The sequence below is a fragment of the Bacillus rossius genome, chromosome 3 (assembly GCF_032445375.1).
Source record: "Bacillus rossius redtenbacheri isolate Brsri chromosome 3, Brsri_v3, whole genome shotgun sequence".
Lineage (NCBI taxonomy): Eukaryota > Metazoa > Arthropoda > Insecta > Phasmatodea > Bacillidae > Bacillus > Bacillus rossius.
The window spans coordinates 47,909,994-47,931,283 of NC_086332.1; the positions used below are offsets into that span (position 1 = coordinate 47,909,994).

At 34.7% G+C, this 21,290-nt stretch overlaps 1 protein-coding gene across 6 annotated transcripts in view; it reads left to right on the top strand.

Moving 5' to 3' along the window:
* The window catches only part of LOC134530623 (E3 ubiquitin-protein ligase KCMF1-like), a 56,714-nt gene that overhangs the window by 21,623 nt on the left and 13,801 nt on the right, over positions 1-21,290 (top strand). For 4 of the 6 annotated variants that reach the window (XM_063365621.1, XM_063365624.1, XM_063365625.1 and 1 more), the window contains exons 5-6: positions 6,310-6,407; positions 10,707-10,899. In XM_063365621.1, coding sequence (XP_063221691.1) covers positions 6,310-6,407; positions 10,707-10,899 — 291 coding nt within the window. The remainder of the gene's footprint in view (positions 1-6,309; positions 6,408-10,706; positions 10,900-21,290) is intronic. The other 2 variants (XM_063365623.1, XM_063365626.1) reach the window with 1 other exon arrangement.

Below are 21,290 nucleotides of genomic sequence, written 5' to 3' on the forward strand. Positions count from 1 at the left end.
GTTTTGTAACAAAATTAAACCTGCTTGGTGAAACCGGCCCTAAGAAGGGGAGGTCTGGACACTCCCCAACCAGGCCAGCATGCAAAAGTGGTACACCTAATGTCTCCGTAGTTCCGCTCCGCTCCACCAGCTGACCTGTAGCGCTGCTTGTTCTGCGGTGGTATTTTAAGCTTTGTTGTTATGAACAACTCAACATAATAATCATTTAAATTTTCATTTAAATGTTAAAAATGCATAAATCTCCAGATATCGATACAGTATTAAATTGGATGTGTTTTTGTTTTATAAGTTTGGGAATTATTTCATAAATGAGGTACTTAAATTAGGTTACGTAGTATTGTTTCCACATTAGCATTGGTGGGAAGACGGGAACTTATTGTAAGCAAGGAGCATTGATTGTTAGTAAAGAGAATAAGCGTGTATTATTGTAATTGTGAAAATGCCTAACCATTGTGTTGCACCTGGATGCAAAAAAAAAATTATCAAGCAAAGTCGGACGAGAAAGTTGCGATATTCCGAGTTCCCAATGATGATAATGTTAGGCAATTGTGGCAGAAAGCAATTCCACGAGACAAGTTTGTCCTTAAAAGATCCCATTATGTATGCGAAAAACATTTTGTGGAAGACAACATTCTCACAAAAAAGGATCACAAAGATCAGTTCGGAAACGTCATTGGAATAGTAAGTTAAATTTTATTATTTGTATGAATGTAGTCTAAAGAATACCTACTTATTTTTGTATATGCCAGACTTTTTTAAAAATGGAATGTATGATGAATTTTATTAATGACCAGCAAAACCCTGATAGGTAATACCTGTTTGTAAGTAGTTTGACAATACACAATTATTTATTAAAATACAAAATTTGCAAAACGATTGCGGTCTCTTCCTTAAAAAAAAAAAATAATAAAAATCCCAAAATACTTTTATTCAGTGCTCTAAACTTTCCTTTGTTATTTAATAAGGCGGAGATACGAAATTCCAACTAGTTTAGGAGTAATCGCCGTTTGTAATTTACATTACAATACCTGACGATGGCACTTATTTGTGTAGTAAATAATGTATTGTAAATGCAGGTTTGGTATTGATATTCAAATACGTAAATCAGCCAAGTTATGTACTTTGATTCACCCTTTAAATTTAAATGTTAAAATATAGTGTAATTATTATTATTCGATGAATTTTAAAACGTACATACGTTACAAAGAACGATGTTTGTTTATTAAGTAAAGTATAATTTGGAAATTCGTCGTCCAAGTTTTTTACTGTTTATTAAAGGTATTGTGTGTGTAGACAAAGTTTCAGATTGGAACAGAAACAACGTAAGAAATAATTTTTTACAAATTAGAAATACGTATGTATGTTTTTGTTTTTTATTATCGCGTATTTTCACATTTTTTGTTCTTAAAAGAGATAATATAATAAAGCCGCTCTAATGAGATTTAATTGTTTCTTGGTTAACAAAAACTGTTAATTATTAAATATTGTTAGCTGTTAATATTCAATTTATTATTATTTACGCGACGTCATACTGTACGCGTACGCAATACCACTCGATTCGTTGCTGTAACATAACATAGCATGTTATGCTGTATCAGAAGTAACGAGTACCGTAACGATACGAAAATAACGAGTACTAATTGTTATGGTAACGAATACATACGGGTACGTTTTTTTCGTTACTTTTACACATCTAGATTTTAAACTATCGTTGTACCGTATATGTATTATTTACATCTTGTTTGTTTTTCAAGAGAATTGACAAATTCATAATAACGTCTAGTTATATATTTCCACCGCAAGACACCTAGCGCTAGAGTTGAATAGCGGACGTCGAACGAACTATGGAGACAGTAAGTGGTCACTTTTATCTGGCGAGTGTCCAGACCTCCCCTTCTTAGACCGTGATTTTTCCTACACGTTTGTTTACGTTTCGTCTTTTGTTTAGTGGCCTTGTACATTACGTACAGCCAGAGAAGTAAAATAGATGGCACGCAATCAAAATACCACAAACAGTTGCAGTGGATTCTATGACAATCGATCTTTTCGAGTCGTAGTAGCGGTTCAAAATCGTGGTCCCGATACCTTCTAGTTTTTATCACTGCGTTTTACAAACTCGTTATGGGCGTCTTTGGTAACATTATCCGTTTGTTATTTGTGTGACGTGAAAAGTGAAAAAGTATTTATAATTTTATATATTCAGTCAACATAAATAAAATCACATGTGCTAGAATTGGTTTTTAGTCATTTTTATAAAATTATAGTGAGATGGCGAGTACGGAGAAAAAAAGTGAAGTGTGGAAACATTTTTCTATAAACTCAAGTGAACAAAATAAAGCAGCATGTTTACATTGTTAAACGGTAATTTCTTGATGCAACCTTATGTGATAGTTGATAATAATGCTAGTTTTCCGCAACAAAAACTTACCCATTGTAAATTACAATTATTAGACTGTAGTTCAAGTTGTTTACAATAACAAATATTTAAATAGAAGTTAATTTAATTTCCACTTTCAATGACTTAATAGTGTATTTTATATATTTTTATACTGTTATAACTGTATTCTCAATTTTACCTAATCTTATTATTAAATTCACATGGGAATAAAAAATTTTGTGTGCATTATTACACTTAAAAAAATGTCTTCATTATAATCAGTAACTGAATCGGTATCTGCCGATTATTGCTCTCATAATCGGTAATCGGTAAAGTCATATCGGTGCACCACTACTAAAATGTATTTTAGGTAGATAGTAAAAAAATTAATTTTACTTTTTTTTAATCGTACAATGGTAATTAGTAACTCATTTTTACATTTTGATGTTGGTACATTTTTCATGCAAGTGCTTGCAGATTTATTTTTGTTCCGAGTGCATCATCTATCATTCAAAATGACACTGTTTTGGTGAAAGAAGTTATCTTAGAACATTTACGTGTAATATGTGTTCAATAATATACTATATTTATGAATAAACAATTCATAAAAAAAAACAATAACACTGAAATCTCCTGTTTTGAAAACAATATTGGCCTAAAAATAAGACCATAAAATCTTCTCTACTTATTACCAGAATAAACCAGATTTTTGGTTGTCCGGATAGACTTTATTTTTTTCTTCCTTCTGGATTGAGCTCATGTTCTTAATATATTGTTGCTAATTTCCACTTTCAAAGTTTATGATATCATTAAAGGTATAATCTAAAGGTTTAACTGAATAAAGTTGTTGAAAACTGTTCCATAATCAAACGTCATTTAGATTAGGCTATTTCAAATTTCAGAGGTTGGGTTTGGCTTCAAAAGTAGTAAAAAGTATGTTTCATTTGAATAAATAAAAAGGTTCATATAGCTCTTGGCTCTTACAGTAAAACCTCGTTAATTAAAACCCTGTTAATACAAAACATTAATTCAGTGTTTTCAGTCCCTAGAAATTACATGGACTTTATAGTGCTAAGTAATTTGTTCAGTACAGGAGTATGGTTATAATGTAATACAAAGTGGTTTTTGTTCCAAAGGTTCCAGCATGTTGTAATTTGTGGTTAGTACAAATATCGTAGAATAATGTAAAGAAACTAATTCCATTGCTTTGGTTCATTGTAAGGTTAGAAATTTAATTCTTCCAAAATGATGGCACATAGTATGTACATATGTCTTTTTTTAGAAAATTTCTAAACCTTTGTTGTTTTTTTCCTTCTCTTGAATCCATAAAAGTGTGATAATAGTAGGAAAAAAATTTTAAGCCACAGGTGAAGCCCTTCTAATATTATTTCTTATATCTAAAAATAAAGTATATTTTGGTGCGTTATAAAATTGCATGCTAGGTTGAACAATATTTGAATTTGTTGTAGATATTATTTAAAACTTGTGATTTAATTTTGTAATAGTTTACTTAATACAAACCTCATTATTGCAAAGTGACAAAACTATGGTCCCTCCTGGTTTGTATTCTTGAGGTCTATAGACATCTCTTGATGCTTCATCAATAACTTTTTCAGCATTTGCATTTTGTTTATAATCTTTCATCTCATAGTGTGTGCAGTGTTCATACTTTCTAAGTATCCACTGCACTTTTTTTTATTAACGTATTCTTATTTACTAGGTACAGTAAACTCTCGCCAGTCCGTGGCCCGAGAATCCGAAGTTCTCAGAAATCCGGGGTATTTCCGAAGTGACATGATCGTTACTGTTTAGATGTATGTATCACTATTCTCAGTGGATGATAAGAGCGACGCTCACTGATATTTATAGCGCGGTAAAAGGCTCTGAACTGGCGCGCAGTCATCTCGTTCCCGTCAGATAACTGTGAAATTTGAGCGGTGACCGTAACATTATATGGCGGGAAAATAAAGATAAAGGTGTAATGCCTTTTCCTCTGGTGCTTTCAAGAAATTTTTTAACGGTTTTTTACACCTAAAACTTCAAAACCATGCCTTTTAGCCATTTTAACTCCTCTTAATCCGATATAAAAAAAACAGTTGGGCATTAGCAAATTCTTAAATGCTTTTCGTAAACAGACTCCAGTCGGATATTTAGAGTAGGTTGGAAATCGCGTAGGCTTTCCTGAAGCTCTGGGCACCGTGTGTCAGTGTGTGAAACATGTTGCCAGTGACAAGTTTCCTAGCTGTGCGCGGCACACGACTGTAGTTGTCATGCGTCACACGCCGGGAATGCTGGCCGGAGGGAAGGTGAGTATAGTTCATTTTCGGTAAAAATAAATACTCTAACCGCCCTGCTAAATTTTTCCATTAAAGAAATTTTGAAGTTTCAGAGATTTTCCAGCAGAAATAATGTTCTGTAACTAACAAACAAATTGTATCAAAAAATTAACGGTAAATGGCTGCCGTGGGGGGCCTTAAAAAAATGTTCATTTTACCGGGAATGGACTATACAACCTGGCTTTCGTCGCATGCAGTGTGGAGTAGGGGAGGAAGGATGTTGACAGTTTCACACGCAGAAAATGGCTAGAGGGCTGGAGAGAGGGAGAGAGATGGTTTGTTGTCTGGGAGGGAGAGGTAAGCCGTATGACGTCATGCATCCGCTGCCTTTGCAGCCGCCAGCCTGTCTAGACGAGATTCTCGCACTCCCACTTACGTCGCACAAGCTACTGCTGCCGTGTTTTTAAACGGACTGTCCAATTTTTTTTCTCTTCTTATACGAACATTAGTAAGTGCACTATAAACCAACACAAAATATATGCTGCATGTTAAATAATAGCTTTGTATAAGCTTTTATTGTGAGTTTTACCATTTTTTCCCCGATTATTTTTGTTTTGTGCCAAAATTTCAGATTTTTTGATGGTTCTAGTGTACAATTAACAAATGATTTTTTTTTATTTCTCCCGTTTCTCTTTAGTTTAACTGGACTGGCCGTGTGTCTGTGAGGGAGTGGCCTTGAGTCTCTTGCCAGCTACGTATCGCTTCTCTCAACCGCCCCTCCTAAATTCACTTCCCCTTATCAAGGGGCTTCCCGTTTCAGCGCACACCACATTGCTACGCCTAGCTCTTTCACATCAAAGTGCGACTTCGGGTGCCATTAATTTAATTTAAGATGACTTTAAATTACTTTTTACACAATTTACTACCAACTTGAACAAATGGGTGTGTTAAATTTAATCAGGCCAGGCTGTAAATTTTCAGGAAAAAAAATTTCTCGGGTGCTTCATTTACTATGAATGGACTATACTGGTATTGCTTACGTACCATTCTGTTAACTTCTCAAGTGTCTTGTTTATTATGACGTCCTGTGGTAGTATTACATGTTCATTGACTACCATCTTTTAGAATTTTTTTTTGTATTTTAATGAAAATTTTTCAAAAATCCGAAGTTTTCAAAAATCCGAAGGTCATAAATCCCCGACACCCACGGATTTGCGAGAGTTTACTGTATATGTTCTTCTAGGGTTTGACCAGTCAAATTCTCAAACCCTAAAATAATATCAAATATTTGGTTTGATAAAATTACAAAAAATTACAATACATTTATTAGGAAGGGAAGATTAAGAAATTCAAACACTGACATTTCTGTAACTGACTTAAAATGCATTAACTGTCAAAGTAATTCTTGTGTTTGTCACCACCTACAATGCACAATGCTCTCAGAATGTTTGTTTAGCACTGCAGGGAACATTTGTGACAACAGTGAATTATTGATTAAATGTTTTTTAAAAGGAAAATAAAACCATTTTTTTTAATTTTTGATAATTATTTTCCAGAGTAGTAAGGACAACTTGGAATGTAATTGGAGTAGATGATTGGTGCAGTAGGCTGCATGTTGAGTTTGAGTTGCATGTTAATTTCCTTAACTGAACACACGATGAACCAGCCGGTTCCCGCCATGGTGTTCGAAGAATACCTCACTCGTCGCGCGGTGTGGGTGGTCCCAGGGCTCGACGGTCGAACATGCACTTCAGGTGAGTCTAGTCAGCCTGTTTCGTGTCGTGTTCTCTCAGCTTGTAGTACTGGTGTAGCCTCTGTCACGCAAACCAACTTGTGTGCCAGACGGTTCAACTATAATCTCAGGGTTGCATGGCCGTGGGAAATGAACATTTTGGCTTGCACTGGCAGCTCGCTGCCACAGTCTGTGAACTCCTCCAGATGTCTATGAAATGTTACTTAGATTTTTTTTATATATATAGCTTTGAATAAGTATTAAAACAATCAAGTTGAAAGATAATTTATTAATATTACGTATAGATACCTCTAAATAAATGTTGGAAAGCGTGTATGTTCTTTGTTCTAAAACTTAGACTGAGCTGAGTAGTAGTTGTGTTTTACTTGTCAAATTGCTTTATAATGAATTTTTAACCATTTATATATTATTATGTATGTCTCATTGATAACTAGGTCATTAATAGGAATAGAAAAATTAAAAAAATAATTATTTACAAAATATGTAACCATTTAACTCCCTAGTGACATTTCAAATCTTAGTTACTCAAGTGTTTTGGTTGGTAACAGAAGCCACGCATATTGTATTTTGCGTATTTTGTCAGTTGTACAAACACATTTTATGCTTATTTTGTCTCATATCCGGAACCTTTATTTACGTACGTTAGTTTTACGTTTGAGTAGGAACATCTCTTTCGTCATTGATGCATGCCTCAAGCAAGCTGCTACAGTGTAACATGGTAACTTACAAATTCGAGTGACGCTTTGGTTAGCTCAACAACATTGTATTTAAAGTTTTTTATTTTACGAAAAGCTAACTTTAATGAACAGTTTTTAAAAGTTTCATCATTAAAATCAATTACACCATCATCCGAATTACACAAAAAACACTTTTGGCCATTTTTTTACAACAATAAATAGTAGCACGTTTTTTTTCATTTCTAACTATAGCGACAATCTACTCCAAAATGATGCACAGCATGTACGAGTCTATCGCTATCCTTTTCATTTTCAAGGACAAATAGCATTCATACTCTTTTTCTTTCAATGGGCGAACTACACACAGCTGCAATGCTGTATACTCTTCTATCGCATGGGATGGTTCGTTGGGACCTCTCAGTCGCACATATTTACTCGCAGAAATTTCACTTTTTAAAACTCAACAACCGGAATTCAGGACTGATTTTTCGCAGACAACTCTATACCACAGTGTTCGTAATGAAATAATCTTTATTTTAATTTAACTTTTATTCATTAACCAGACCGGTGCAAGTTACTAGTATTGATTTACCTGTTTATACCTGCCTACCCAAGAGTTGTGATGGGAAAAAAAATAGTCAACGTAATGTTTGCATATTCTATGAGCTTCATACTTTTGATTGGTATGGAATTTGTCTATTAACCAAACCAGTGAAATGTTTAAAAAATAAAAAAATAAAAAAAAATTGTTAATTAATCATATTCTGGACTTAAATTTTTTAGACAACCCATTTGCAATATATTTATTGACATATTTAATTAAATATAAAATACTTTTCATCCATTAACCAGCTCAGTGAAGGTCGTTTTATAGCAGGATCATAGACTATATGTTTTCCTTTGTTTTAGATAGATGTTTATTTACTTTTTTCCATTACTGGTATATTTAAAAGTATGTAAATAATTTTCTTTTCAAGTTAAAATGTCAAACTTTGTTTGCCGCTGTCAATTGTTCACACAACTTTTCTGCTAGCCAAATATATTTCATGTTGTCGATAGTGTGTATCAAGCTATTATGCTATAGTGACTTGTTTTGAATTTAAAGTGGTGTAAATGGTGCATATTTTATTGCATTTATGGGTTTACTTAGGTTAAAGTTCAGTACTGTAATTCCTCGATAAATGAAAAATTGTTTAACAGACACATGTTATAATGAACACTATATGTTATTGCCTTTAATTTGGTTAATGGATGTCAAACTTGTTACTGCAGAGATTTCCGCATCACAACTTAGGAACGGGCGGGGTTTGCACTCCTTGAATAGCCTGCATACACCAAGCACTGCCCTGCTTACACACGTGAATAATTCTTGCGTGCATGCATAATGGTTATTGAAGCATGACAACTGTTTTAAAAGAGTGTCTGTGTATCTTTTCTCCCGTGCCTATTTAAAACACAAACCAGCACTAATATATATTCATGATGCACGTGGCAAAGAAAACGACTGCCAACTCACCATTTCCACTAGCCTGTGCGTCCCATCATGACTAGGGAATTTTTGCAGGTTATTCACAGACTTCCCGAACAATTACCATAATATTCCAAACAGTTTAGTAGCCAGCCATTAATCGTTTGTTGTATATGCCCGGTGTGTTTACCCTAAATAAATACAGATTTATTCTTATAGTTCGTTACGTTCAGTGAAATGTTATGTATGTGTTTAATTCTACGTAGCTGTATGGATGTAAAAAATAATAAATCTGCTTGTAGTTACATAAAGAAGTAAGTTATCCTCCTCCATTGTCTTAACTGTCCCTTTCATCAAAGGCATGTGAGGAGAAATAGCCACTTATCATGCACACACTCTCACTTCAAGCCGTGTTGTGACAATGCTGTGGCCGACCCGTGAATCCATCGATGAGGCGATGAGGTTAAAAATAGTCTAGGAATTTGAAGTGTTTTGTTTACATTCACCCAGCGCTGCAAACAGTGCTTTCACAGTCACCGTACCCGTTGGATAATTGCAGACAGTATTTTCTTGTTTCTGGTAGGAATTTACGAGTGTAGTTGCCAGACAATGAATGAAACATGGTCTATTGTGAATTTAAATCTATATGAGATTACGGTTGGTGAAGTTATGTGCTGGCAACGGCACTGTCACGTCAGTGGTGTGTATAAATCTACCTTTCCTAATATTCTTTCTCTCAGCCTCGCTCTTGACAAGGTCACTGAGCTACTTTTGTATGTACTTTTGTATGTACTGCCTTGCCTGGCATGTTACAAGCCGGCTATAAAGTTTTTGTATTACATGTTATGCATTTTTGGAAGGTCTAGGAACATAACCTGGGGCATTAATATTGTTTCTCTTGGAGAAAAATGATTTAATTAACTGACATTTTGTGTAACGGACAATTTCCGGTAATGTAACCTGTCTGTTATTTGAGGACTTGCTGTGTTTCATTCAAAAATAGTTGAGCAACGTCACCACATTGCCATACACAATCCAACAACCAAATAATGCTCTTTGGGACATTACAATATGCCAAGAAAAAAGTATTTGAAAAGTAAAATTGATATATAGTTTCCTGTCTGAGGCAGGGTCTACGTGGATGGAATGGGGCTGACATTTTTAGGAGCTGGCTGCTCTACCCTAGGGTCTGATTGTGTAAAAACATGTAAAAAAATAATTCATGATTAAAAATTAAATACACATTAAGATACTCTTGATATGTTTGTGGTTATTGTATACACACACACACACACACACACACACACACACACACACACACACACACACACACTTACCAGCAATAGAATCAGAGCTTCATAATATTAAATGGAAAGTATGTGTAAACTCAATACACAGTATACAGGAAGCTCAATTATTCAGGCCTGAATGATCCAGTTCTTAGGTTATCCGTTCTTAAATTTAATTTATTGGTGCAATTCTTCGCATGGCCATTCTGTATGTTAAACCATTCTGTCACTGTTAAAAAAAAACAGTTTGGTTCGACCCTCCAAACCCTTCACCCTTAACCCTTCAAATCTCCCACCCACATAGCTACGTATCACATTTGTCACACTTTAAACCCTTGGAGTGTTGCCCTGACTTCTGCTTCACGTCTCAGTCTTATTAATTACACCCATGTGCCGTTATGCTGTGTTTAACACCCGCCTGGCGAGTTATGTGAGGGCTTGACATTGGCTGGATATAAAAAAAAACTAGTAGCCAGAATTTGTGTGTGCACGTTTTGTTAGCATGCATGATCTTATCCTAACCAATGGTGAGTCAACTTCTTTCCCTCTTCCGCTGTTGTAAATGCCAGTGAACCAGCAATGTACGTGTCTATCATGACAGGTTTTCATGGCGCAACTGTTCCCCAACAATATCATTTTCACATGCTATTTGTTTCCTCATGCTTTTAACTGCAACATTTCATGACAAACACTCTAGCCACCACTCTGCAAGATTTTCATGTATTGCAGCATCCATTTTTGATTTATGAAAACTTTCCTTTGTTAGGTCTGTGAAAACATATCTCAAAGAATTGTTGTGTTGAAGTGTGGCTTATTTGTTCCTCCAGCCTGAATTTGCTTGTAAGCTTTGTATGTACATATTTCAGTTCCTCGGGTGGGTTATCATCACTGTCTCCATCCAACCGAGATGGGGTGGACCCCATAGCAGAGCTGCTATCACAGCTGTCGGGCGTGAGGCGCTCCGCGGCTGGCGGCCAGGGCACCCCACCCTCTCAACTGCAGCAGCTACAGATGCAGATGCAGTTGGAACGCCACCAGCAGCTGGGCGTAAGCTTTCAAGTTTGTACCTTTTCTTTCCTTCCTACCCTGCTGTCTTTTTTTATGAGTGTGTGAAGCTTTAGTAAACCAAAATTAAATCAAAGTTTTCGTAGACTTAGAGAAAATTCGAAAACTTTTGAGATTCCAAAAAAAAAAAAGTCTAAAAAGAGAATGTGGTTGTTCAGGAACACCCACTGTTAAGTTTATTCAAGTTATGAAACTACACTGATGAGCAGTGCCCGCCTGATAATTATTTTATTTCAAAACATGGTGGGAAGAAGTATAAAAAACTTGTATAGACCTGTTAAGAATACATGACTACCAATGTACAGCATTAGTACTTGACAACCATTAATTTTCTGGTAGGTAATATACCTAGGGGTGTGCGAATATTCGTAAACACTAATAGTTGCGAATAGTAACTGACGAACTATTCGCATTCGTAAGTCGAATAGCAAAATTTAAAATTGTGAATAAAATTCACATTTGCAATAAAACGACTTTTACGCGAATTTTGACATTTTAAAGCGAATAATCACAAATTTGCAATAAATTCATTTTTACGCGAATTTTAACAGTTTAAAACGAATAAACCCGATATCCACATTATAGGATACTATTTTTACGCGAATCTTAACGTTTGAAAACAAATAAACCCGATATCCATAACTATTTCATTAAACTATGCTAAAAATACGTACTTCTGACGAAGTCCGTAACCTAGGCCTAACCTAGTGCAGAATTAGTAAATCAACACGGCCGCCATAATTCAACTAGAGTAAGATGCGCTGCTTCCTCTCACACGCGAACATGTGACGATGTTTTTAGTATTTATGGTAAGAAAAACGGTGTAAACATGTAAAGAGGCAAAATTGAATGTTTTGAATAACTTGAACGATGTAAGCAAAGACGTGAGTATAGTTTGATACACTTGTACCCCAATCATCAAACAAATACGCAGTAGCTACACAACACGTTACTCGCTGAGCTCACACAATGATGCAATCAGCAGTAGCAGTGCAGCTGGCAGCCAGTAGGCTGCGCGCGCAGTCACACTCACACGCACTCACACGAAGTCACAACAAAACAAAGCTGTTTACTGCCATGTCCGCGCGTGGTTGAATACAACAAACTTGTAAACGGTATGGCGTGGTAGTTGTGCTCTAATACTTACGTGGCGTAGGCCTACATACTTATCCTAAGTAATAAATATTTTTAACAAAAATGCGTTAATTTACCGTAATTACTTTTGTTGACAAAAATGCTGAAACCTGTAGTGACTGCCAAACAACGGGCCGGAGAGTTTTCACAACACGATTTGTATGCAAGAAATGAAAAAAAAAACATTTTCTGTCATTTTTGTGATGTGTCTGTGACATGGGACTGCAAAGACTCGTGTGCGAAGCATATTGACAGTGAAAAACATAAGAAACGGGCAACAGAAAGTGTGAATAACTTAGTGAGCGTAGTCTACTTACTGTGTTGTTTTTAATTGATATTCATTTATTTTAAGTTAACTTTCATTATTGTTTGCTAGGTTGATTAAGTGTTGTAATAATTTTGAAGCAGTAAGTTACAGTAAGCAGTTTGCTAATGGTTTGAAGTGAACAATTCAGTGAGTACAGTAAGTGTTTAAATAAGAATTGAGAAATGACTTCATACTTCTCCAAATACTGGACATTCAATTTTAATTATACCTCTTTAAATGTCATCTTTTTAAATATTAAGTACAGTAGTTAGTTTTTGGTGTGTATTAAGTGTTAAAACAATTTTCATGACACTTGAGATATGAAATTGGTATTACTGTTATCCATTTTGGTAGTCAAAATAACCTCCCTTTCAGAGAAAAATAACACAGATTTTCCAGAAAAATAACCTCGAATTCTGTGAACAAATAAACACGAAAAGTGCATACCCCTAATCATTAGACATACATTTTGTGCTGATAAATCATTTTTGCATTTATGTATTACGCATTTAACTTTATGTTTCACTTAAGCTACGTACAGTGAAACCCGGTTATAATGTTCCCGCGTATAATGTTTTCCCGCTTATAATGCCATATTTTTTAAGTCCCGACTATTTCCCCATAAGAGCAATGTATTTATTTCCCTTTTATAATATTTCACTAATTATGCTGTTCCCGCTTATAATGTTTGTTTTCTGAATCCAGTATGTGGCGCAAACGGTTTTATAAATGTAACTATTCCAACCATTATTCAACCAATTAAGTTAAACGCGTAAATTAAGTAATATCAACACACAATAATTACGTTTTTGTTTACAGTCGTTATACCATAGATTGTTCAAATAGGTTAGTGTGCATAAACAAAATGGAAGTGTGCCAGAACACTGGTGCTTCCAGTGAGCACTGGCCTTATTAACTAACCTGTGCACTGTAGCATTCGATATATCGAATAGTACCATACACTCAAATTTGCAGTGTCGTGTCTATTGGCATATTCACCTAGGGAAACAATACCAAATAGTAAATATTTCCATTGCTTATTATTCTGTTTTATGAAGCATGTTCTTACGTAGTTTTACAATATTGTAGTTTGAAATACTTTCCGCGATGTCGCAAAAAAAAAACGTAAAGCATTTTCTATTGCCGATAAAGCTGAATTTATTTCAATTATCGACAGGAATCCACAAAAAACACGTGTTGAAGTGGCAAAGGAACTGAACATAGGCGTTTCCACTCTGAATGCCATCGTCGCAAATCGCGAAAAAATCTTAAAGAACTTTGGTACTGCATCTACTAAGACAAAGAAAATAAGGAACGGGAAGCACAATGAAGTTGATGAAAAACTGTTGGCTTGGTTTAAACAAGTTCGAGCATCGAGTGTACCCATCAGTGGCAGTATGCTGCGCGAGAAGGCTGAAGAAATAGCTTTGAGGTTAGGTTTTGATTACTTCAAAGCTACAAATGGGTGGATAGATCGTTTCAAGAATCGGACTGGGATAGTGTATCGTGCTATTTGTGGAGAGTCGGCAAGTGTTGATGAAGGAAGAATTGATGAGTGGAAGACAAAGGTATTGCCTAGCATGCTGGAACAGTATGACCAAAAGAACATCTTCAATTTGGACGAATGTGGTTTGTTTTATAATATGTTACCTGACAAAACATTTTCTTTCAAAGGTGAGAATTGCAGTGGTGATAAGCGAAGCAAAGAGAGGGTGACTGTTCTTTTAGGGGCAAATATGGATGGAACAGAGAAGCTGCCTCCATTAGTTATTGGCAAACCATCCAAGCCGAGATGTTTTAAGAATGTTCGATCACTGCCATGCAGATACAGCAGCAGTAAAAATTCCTGGATGACATGCAAGATTTTCCAAGAGTATGTACAGTTCCTCGATGCTAAAATGGGTGTGAAAAACAGAAAAATCTTGCTTTTTATAGATCACTGTGCTGCACATCCTACAGATATGGTGTTAAGAAACATTAAAGTTGAGTTTTTGCCTGCAAACACCACATCTTGTCTTCAACCACTGGATCAAGGCATCATTAATGTGTTCAAGTGTGGCTTCAGGAAGCGGCTTTGTCAAAAAGTACTGCGGTACGTTCAAATGGAAAAGCCAATCCAGAAACTCAATTTACTGGAAACAATGCATATGTTGGCGGCTTCATGGGATTCAGTTCAGCAAGCTACGATTGCTAACTGTTTCAGAAAGGCTGGGTTTTCCAAATCTTCTGTCAACTCGGAGGTAAGCCTTTCTGAAGAGGAGCTTCACACTCCTACAGCCAATGAGTGGGCAATTCTGCAGAGTACTCTTAATTTTAAATCTACATACGAAGAATTTGCCAAAGTGGATGATGATGTTCTTTCCTGTGAAACTCAAACTGTTGAAGACATTTGTGCCTCAAATGCTGAAGAAGACAGTGAAGATGAAGAACCTGAACCATATGCATCTGTACCAACAACTGCTGAAGCATATCAAGCTGCAACTGTATTGTGCTCCATGTGGAAAATAGAGGACTACTTGGGAAAAGTAGCACTAGCCAGTAGGAAACAGACAAAAATAGATGATTTTATAATTAAATAATAACTAATGAGTGAACATTCAAATGTCAAGGGATTTTGTGTTTTCTTTTCCATTTTTTTATATATGATGTTTGGCAAAAATATTATTTCAGTATTAAATTTCATACTAAGTGCTATAAACTAAAATTAAATTGTTTCACAAATATGATGTAGTTTTTTTTTGTGAATGTACAGAGTTTAAGTAGATTAAAAATATAGGAATTCATATTGGGATATATTCCTTTTAACGTGAAATTAATTTACTTAGCTTAATGAGTCCATCAGTAAACATTTAAAATACTATCGAGAGCTAAATTAGTGTTTCCTGCTTATAATGTTTTCCTGCTTATAATGTTTTTTTCTTTTCCCCCCTTGAAATACATTATAACAGGGTTCTACTGTATTACTATTTAGTAGCGTGTTAAACGTAACAAAGCAAACAAAGAATGCAGCTTGCCGGAACAAAACAAGTGGCTAGCGGCCATGGTGAAGCATACGGCCATGAATAACTTCGGTGACGTGACCGCGAATATTTGTCCATATTACTCTCTGACAGAGAGTCTCTGTCCTATGAATTTTAAATAATTATCTATGATAATTATGTTTGAAAGGTTTTTACATAAATAAAGAGTGGATTACTGTGAAATTATTAAAATAGCTTTTGAAGCAACGTATCAAATTCCTGTAAATATGGCGTCTTCGTGCGTGTTCGGCAATGTTCGGTTTTCAACAAAGAAATATTGTGGAAAGACAGTTGGCAGCCATGAATTTCCAAACATTGCATCCAAAATGTTAACATTTTCTGTTTGTAAACGTAAACAATCGTTGAAAATCGCTGTGATTTTTCCATTAAAAATCTGAAATTAAATTACCGTAAATGTTAACACGCGATTGTACACAAAGTACAAATATGAATTGTGTAATAAAAGGTTGCCATTTTGAGATGCTTCAACATTCACATTTTTACTCAAGAACAAATATTTTAATTTTCAACTTTAAACAATTGTGAATTACTGCAATAATGGGTGGATTTATGGTTTTCCCCGTGTGAGGTAACGAAGTTTTAGTTAATATAAAAATCATGAACATTTTGTTTAACAATGTTTCTACTGTAGCTTTCAGCTTGGAACTAATGTTTGCGGCGGTGCTGATGTCTTAGTTGCGAAAATAAGGCGAATTCCAATTTTTTCATCTCTCGTTTATTTAAAAATGGTCGCCTTAGAGCCCGTCTACAATAGTCCGAACCTGTGCATGGTCCGTGTCCTTATCCGAATGTGAGTGACGTCACATTGTCTCACCGAAAACTGCCCTGTCCACAATTGCAATGTCCGTTGTCCGAATGTATTGATTTCTAAAGTTGTCACCAGAGCGCAGTAAATGTGCCAAACCAAATGTTTTTGTTTATTGTTTTTATGCTTTGTAGTATGAGATTGAACTTACGAAAGTTGTGGGAGTTCAATATTATATATTTATTCAGTAATGCAAAGTGGCAAATATAAATGCTAAAAAATGAACTCATATCACACTGCCAGAAATGTATTCGTGTGTACGGCCTTCTGGTTTTTTGCTGCAATATTTCTGTTTCTCTTACAACACCAGGGTTCGTATGCCTCCTTTAAATCCTTAAAAAGCCCTTAATATTTCATTTATAGAATAAGGGCCCTTAAAAGTCCCTAAATTTTAACAAGAATCCATAAGAACTCCTTAAAAAACATCGTGTGAACGTAACGACTACTGGTATTTTCGTTTCTTTTCCGGTAACGACTTCGGCAATAAACAACGCTCGGTGCATGCACCGTGCACGTTTACAGTGCTGGGTGTGTGACTAATGAATTAGTACTATCCAGAATTCAGTGTGGCGTGTCCGTGTTTGTTTTGGTAATGGCGGACCATTCAGTGTTCAGCATGACGTAGTTTATGATACAAATTCTAATGCCTGGATGAAAGTGTGTTTTTAAAGCCACATGGCTTTTGAAAAAGGAGTACAAGGAGTGGTTGCGTGAATATGAAAAGTTTAACACACAAAGCCATGTGTGCACGGTGTAACAAAGTTTTGGATTTTGGTGTAATGGGTGAAAGTGCTTAGGAAAGTACATATGCAAGGTACGTAATTTCTTTTGTAGCTAGCTTTTTATAGACTTTATATTTGTTCTATGTCTGAGAAATTCTATATTTAAATTTGAATTATGGTCTTTGTAGTTTATTCAATTAGTGGGTTTAAATGATGCTACGTTTTCCAATATCTACATGGAACAGTATTGTTTCATTTTATTGTTGTCACACGATCACACGTGATTTTTAAAATTTCTCTGGACTTCCTACATGGGTATTTTCTACCAAGGTATACGACTTAGTTAAGCTTGCTAGGCCCGTTTATGTAGGTTACCTAGATATTGGTCACGAAACTCATTTTTCCTATGCCATGTAGGAAATGACTAATTTCGAGCCACATGACCAAATTTGATTTATAAAAACGTATTTAATATTTTTCATACTTTGCATCTCACATTTAAACTTAAAATTCTTGTTTCACCATTTTACTTTTAACTGTTAAATTAGCGATTATTAGGTATCAAATTATATTTTAGGATTATAAATATTTTTATGGACAATATATTGAGCTATAAGATGGTGAATCAGTCAACCAAAAAATTTATTTTTGAGCATATACATACCATAATAATGTTATTTTATTGTGGGATTTTGAGATATTACACATAGTTTTCTACCCCTCAGTATTGGTGAAGGCAAAGTTAGGGGATAGTGTTGAGTGAAATTCATAAGCAATATAATTGCAAAAATTCATTAATTCTGAAGTAGAAAGGCATTTTCCAAACTCAGTGGTTTAAGAATTGAAAAATAATGTAGCTTACCAATCCAACCTTTCACCTTAGTTATGATCAAACTTTTGTGAGAAATAAAATGTTTAAAAAATGTCACCATATATTTTTTAATGTAGCTAACCTAACTTCACCCAATTCACATTACATTAACTTGGAACTTTGTAGGCTATCATTTATTTGTCTTATAGGCTAGGTGTAGTCTGTAGTGGTTGTAAGTTAAGTTAATTTTAGTGTGGATTGTGTAAGATATTTCTAAAATAGGCTCGTAAGTTTAGCTGTATTATGTACCTTTTTTACTGTCATTATCGAAGGTTTTAATTTCAAATGAATTGATTGCATCTGCAAGTAGTGCTAGACTAAAGTACATGGCTCATGTTGCCAGCGAGAAGGAAATGAAAAAAAAAAAGAAGTCATTTGTGAACGAAAGAGAAAATTACAAGATGACTTGGAAGGTCTCAAAAGAAAGATTTGTTTAGAAGCAGACATTAATGAACTTATCAAGTCAGCTGATGAGTTGAGTGAAGCAGCAGAGCTTACAAGATCAATCACACTGTGCTGCAAGTCTAATAATTTAAGAAAAACTGTAAAAGATTAAAAATTGTCAGTTGAATCTCTGGTGCAACAAATAGAAGAGAAAGTGAAAGAATTGAAAAACTAATACCTTTGTCAAATATCCTGGCAACATAAGATATTTGGGAAGAAAAAAAAGTTTTATTTTTCGCATATTATTTTCCTTGCTTTCTATCAGAAAAATTTGTGCAATTTGTGTTGAAAATGAACATCATAATGAGATTTTAGTTACTATTTCATTTACATGTGAAGATAAGGTCAATGTACCTATTCGTGTTCCCAAAATTGTAATTCGTAATATCACATGTATTGTATTACTAGAGACTTCAAAAATAATGCCTTATTTTACTTAAATATTTGTAGGTATTCATGTATATCTTAAATCCTTAAAATTAGTGTTGGGCCGATTCCTAAAATATACCGATTCCGATTCCATTTTCGATTCTTAAATTAAAGGGTCGATTCTTCGAATCCGATTCCGATTCCTTAATTTTTATCTGACAATGTTCAACAGAGTAATATACTCAGAAAAAAAAGGTTGTTTATGATTTTAAAAATGTATTTGCGTTGTTTTTCATTTTCTGTGCAGAAATTAACATTATACATATACAGCTTATATAATGTAAAAAAGTATATTCATTACCATCAAGTTACGCTACCTTGAATTTCTAGCACAATTTGGCCTAAAACCTTGCATATAGTTAGACAAAACACGTGTTCAAACACTGCCAATAATCAAAGATGTCTTATGACGTGAATGTTATAACTTAACTAACTTTAGATACCTTACATTAATTAATTGTAAAAAAAAAAGAGGTTTGTACAGTTAGGTTAAGAATTTTATTTTCAAGCACAACTAAATAATGATCCAAATAAAATGACAATATAACCTCAATTATACATATTTCAAGGGACCAGGGCGAAAAAAAATAAAAAGTGGGAAATGTAAAAATAAAATTTTATTATCTCATTATGATGGAAATGATAAGAAACAAATATGCACCACACTAAAATAAAATGTCAGAAATGCTTACGTTTTAATATATTACCTAGAACTTAATCATCTCACTTGGTGAAAAGAATAAATCCATCCAGTCTTGCAGTTCTTCACAACCGTAAAGAGAAAATAAATTTTAGATAAATTTTAGGTTCTTGAGTAAGAATGTTCTGTGCATGTTTTAGCATCTCAAAATTTCCACATTTTATGTTGAGATTTTCTTACATAAAATATTTAAACTCTTCAAATAATCGCGTGTGAACATTTAATTTATTTCAGAAATTTATCGGAAACAATTCTGTAAAACTAACACAACTACTTTCAAAAGATTTTTTATGTTTGGTAATAAAACTTTACGAACGTTTCAGCAGCAATGTTTGGTAATTCAGATTAGCCAACTGCCTTTCCAAAATATATCTAATGTAAAATGAGCATCGCTGAACACGCACAAGAACGCCGAATTACAGCAATTTGGTTATGTTGCTTTTACACTTATTTTAATATGGTCGCAATAATCCACTGTGAATTTGGGTAAAATCTCATTCAAAAATTATTTAATTTTAATTCTTTAAAGTTTAAAGTGCAGAGATGTGAAACATCTTAATTTTCACGTACACGTCACCAAAGATTTGGTTCATGGCCGTATGGTTTTCCATGGCAGGTAGCAACTTCAAAAAAAACAAAAAAAATAGGTTGTTTACAATGGCAAATGTAGCTGCCATGATCAAATAGTTAACGTTTACATTATTTTACTTGCCGTTTACATTTACACAATTTTCTTTTAACATTTATGGTTTTGTCTAATTATTTTTGAAGGTTTACTATTAAATGCAGTGCTGCTGCAACGTAATTTCCGAAAAATGTTTTCGCTTAAAGCGGGAAAATAGATACTGCATTTGTACTGTAGGGAAAATGGCGGTGCAAGTAAATAAATACGTTAATCACCGTAATTCGTAAATCAGTAACGTAAAAAAAGATTGTATTATGTAGTTTAAAAATTATATTTGCATGCATTTTAATATTTTCTTACGTTGCATGGGAGATGTATTTTGCAAACTTAAAAACAATGCAGGAATCGGTCATGGTCGATTCCAAAACCATTGTATTCTGAATCCCACGATTATACTGGAATCGGTGGAACCGACCGATTCCGGAATCGGAATCGACCCATCACTACTTAAAATCCTTAAAGGGGTCCTTAAAAACTCTTTAATTTTTGATTGCCCAAGAGGGTACGAACCCTGAACACCTTCCATTTCCTTCAATAACAAAACCCAACACCACGTTTTCAAACGGGAACCGGAAATTCAAGTATTGTGAGTGTTCTGTTATTTTTCTGTGTCCAAAGAACACAGGTTGGGACAAAAAGTTCAAATTGACAAATGTCTTCGGACCAGGTAGGTTCGGACCTTCGCCCACTTGACGCATGACGTCAGAGGTTCACGTGGACCAATCAGCGACGAGTGTCCTTCGGACACAGTTTAGGACAGGCCTGCCGATTTCACGGATTTTATCCGTTTTCGCGGCTTTTTAAACCTCTAAACGGATTGCCGGATTTTGAACGAATATCACTGATTTTAAATAAAGCTAAGCACAAAACTGCACGAACGTACGTTTGTAAACAAATACAAAATGCATAGACACATTCAACATGGAGCGCAATCTTTACATGTTTTAGTGCTGCCCCAAGGGGCAAAATCTTTAAACAAACGGCCATTAGACGCACTGATATCGACTATCGATATTTCACATGAAAGAATTTTAACCGCTCGCGGCAGAATCGAGAACCAACATTCTCGACACAGCAATGAATCATTGAAGTTCTACGCCTACTCATACCGTTTTCTTCTATGGCCGTGTTGAATGTAAACAGGAATCTTAACGATGTATACCACTTGTTTATGTTTGTTAACTTTGTCTCGAGAGAAACACGTCGTCGCTTCAGCTATTTATTGAAACGGAAAATTTCTTAAGCAA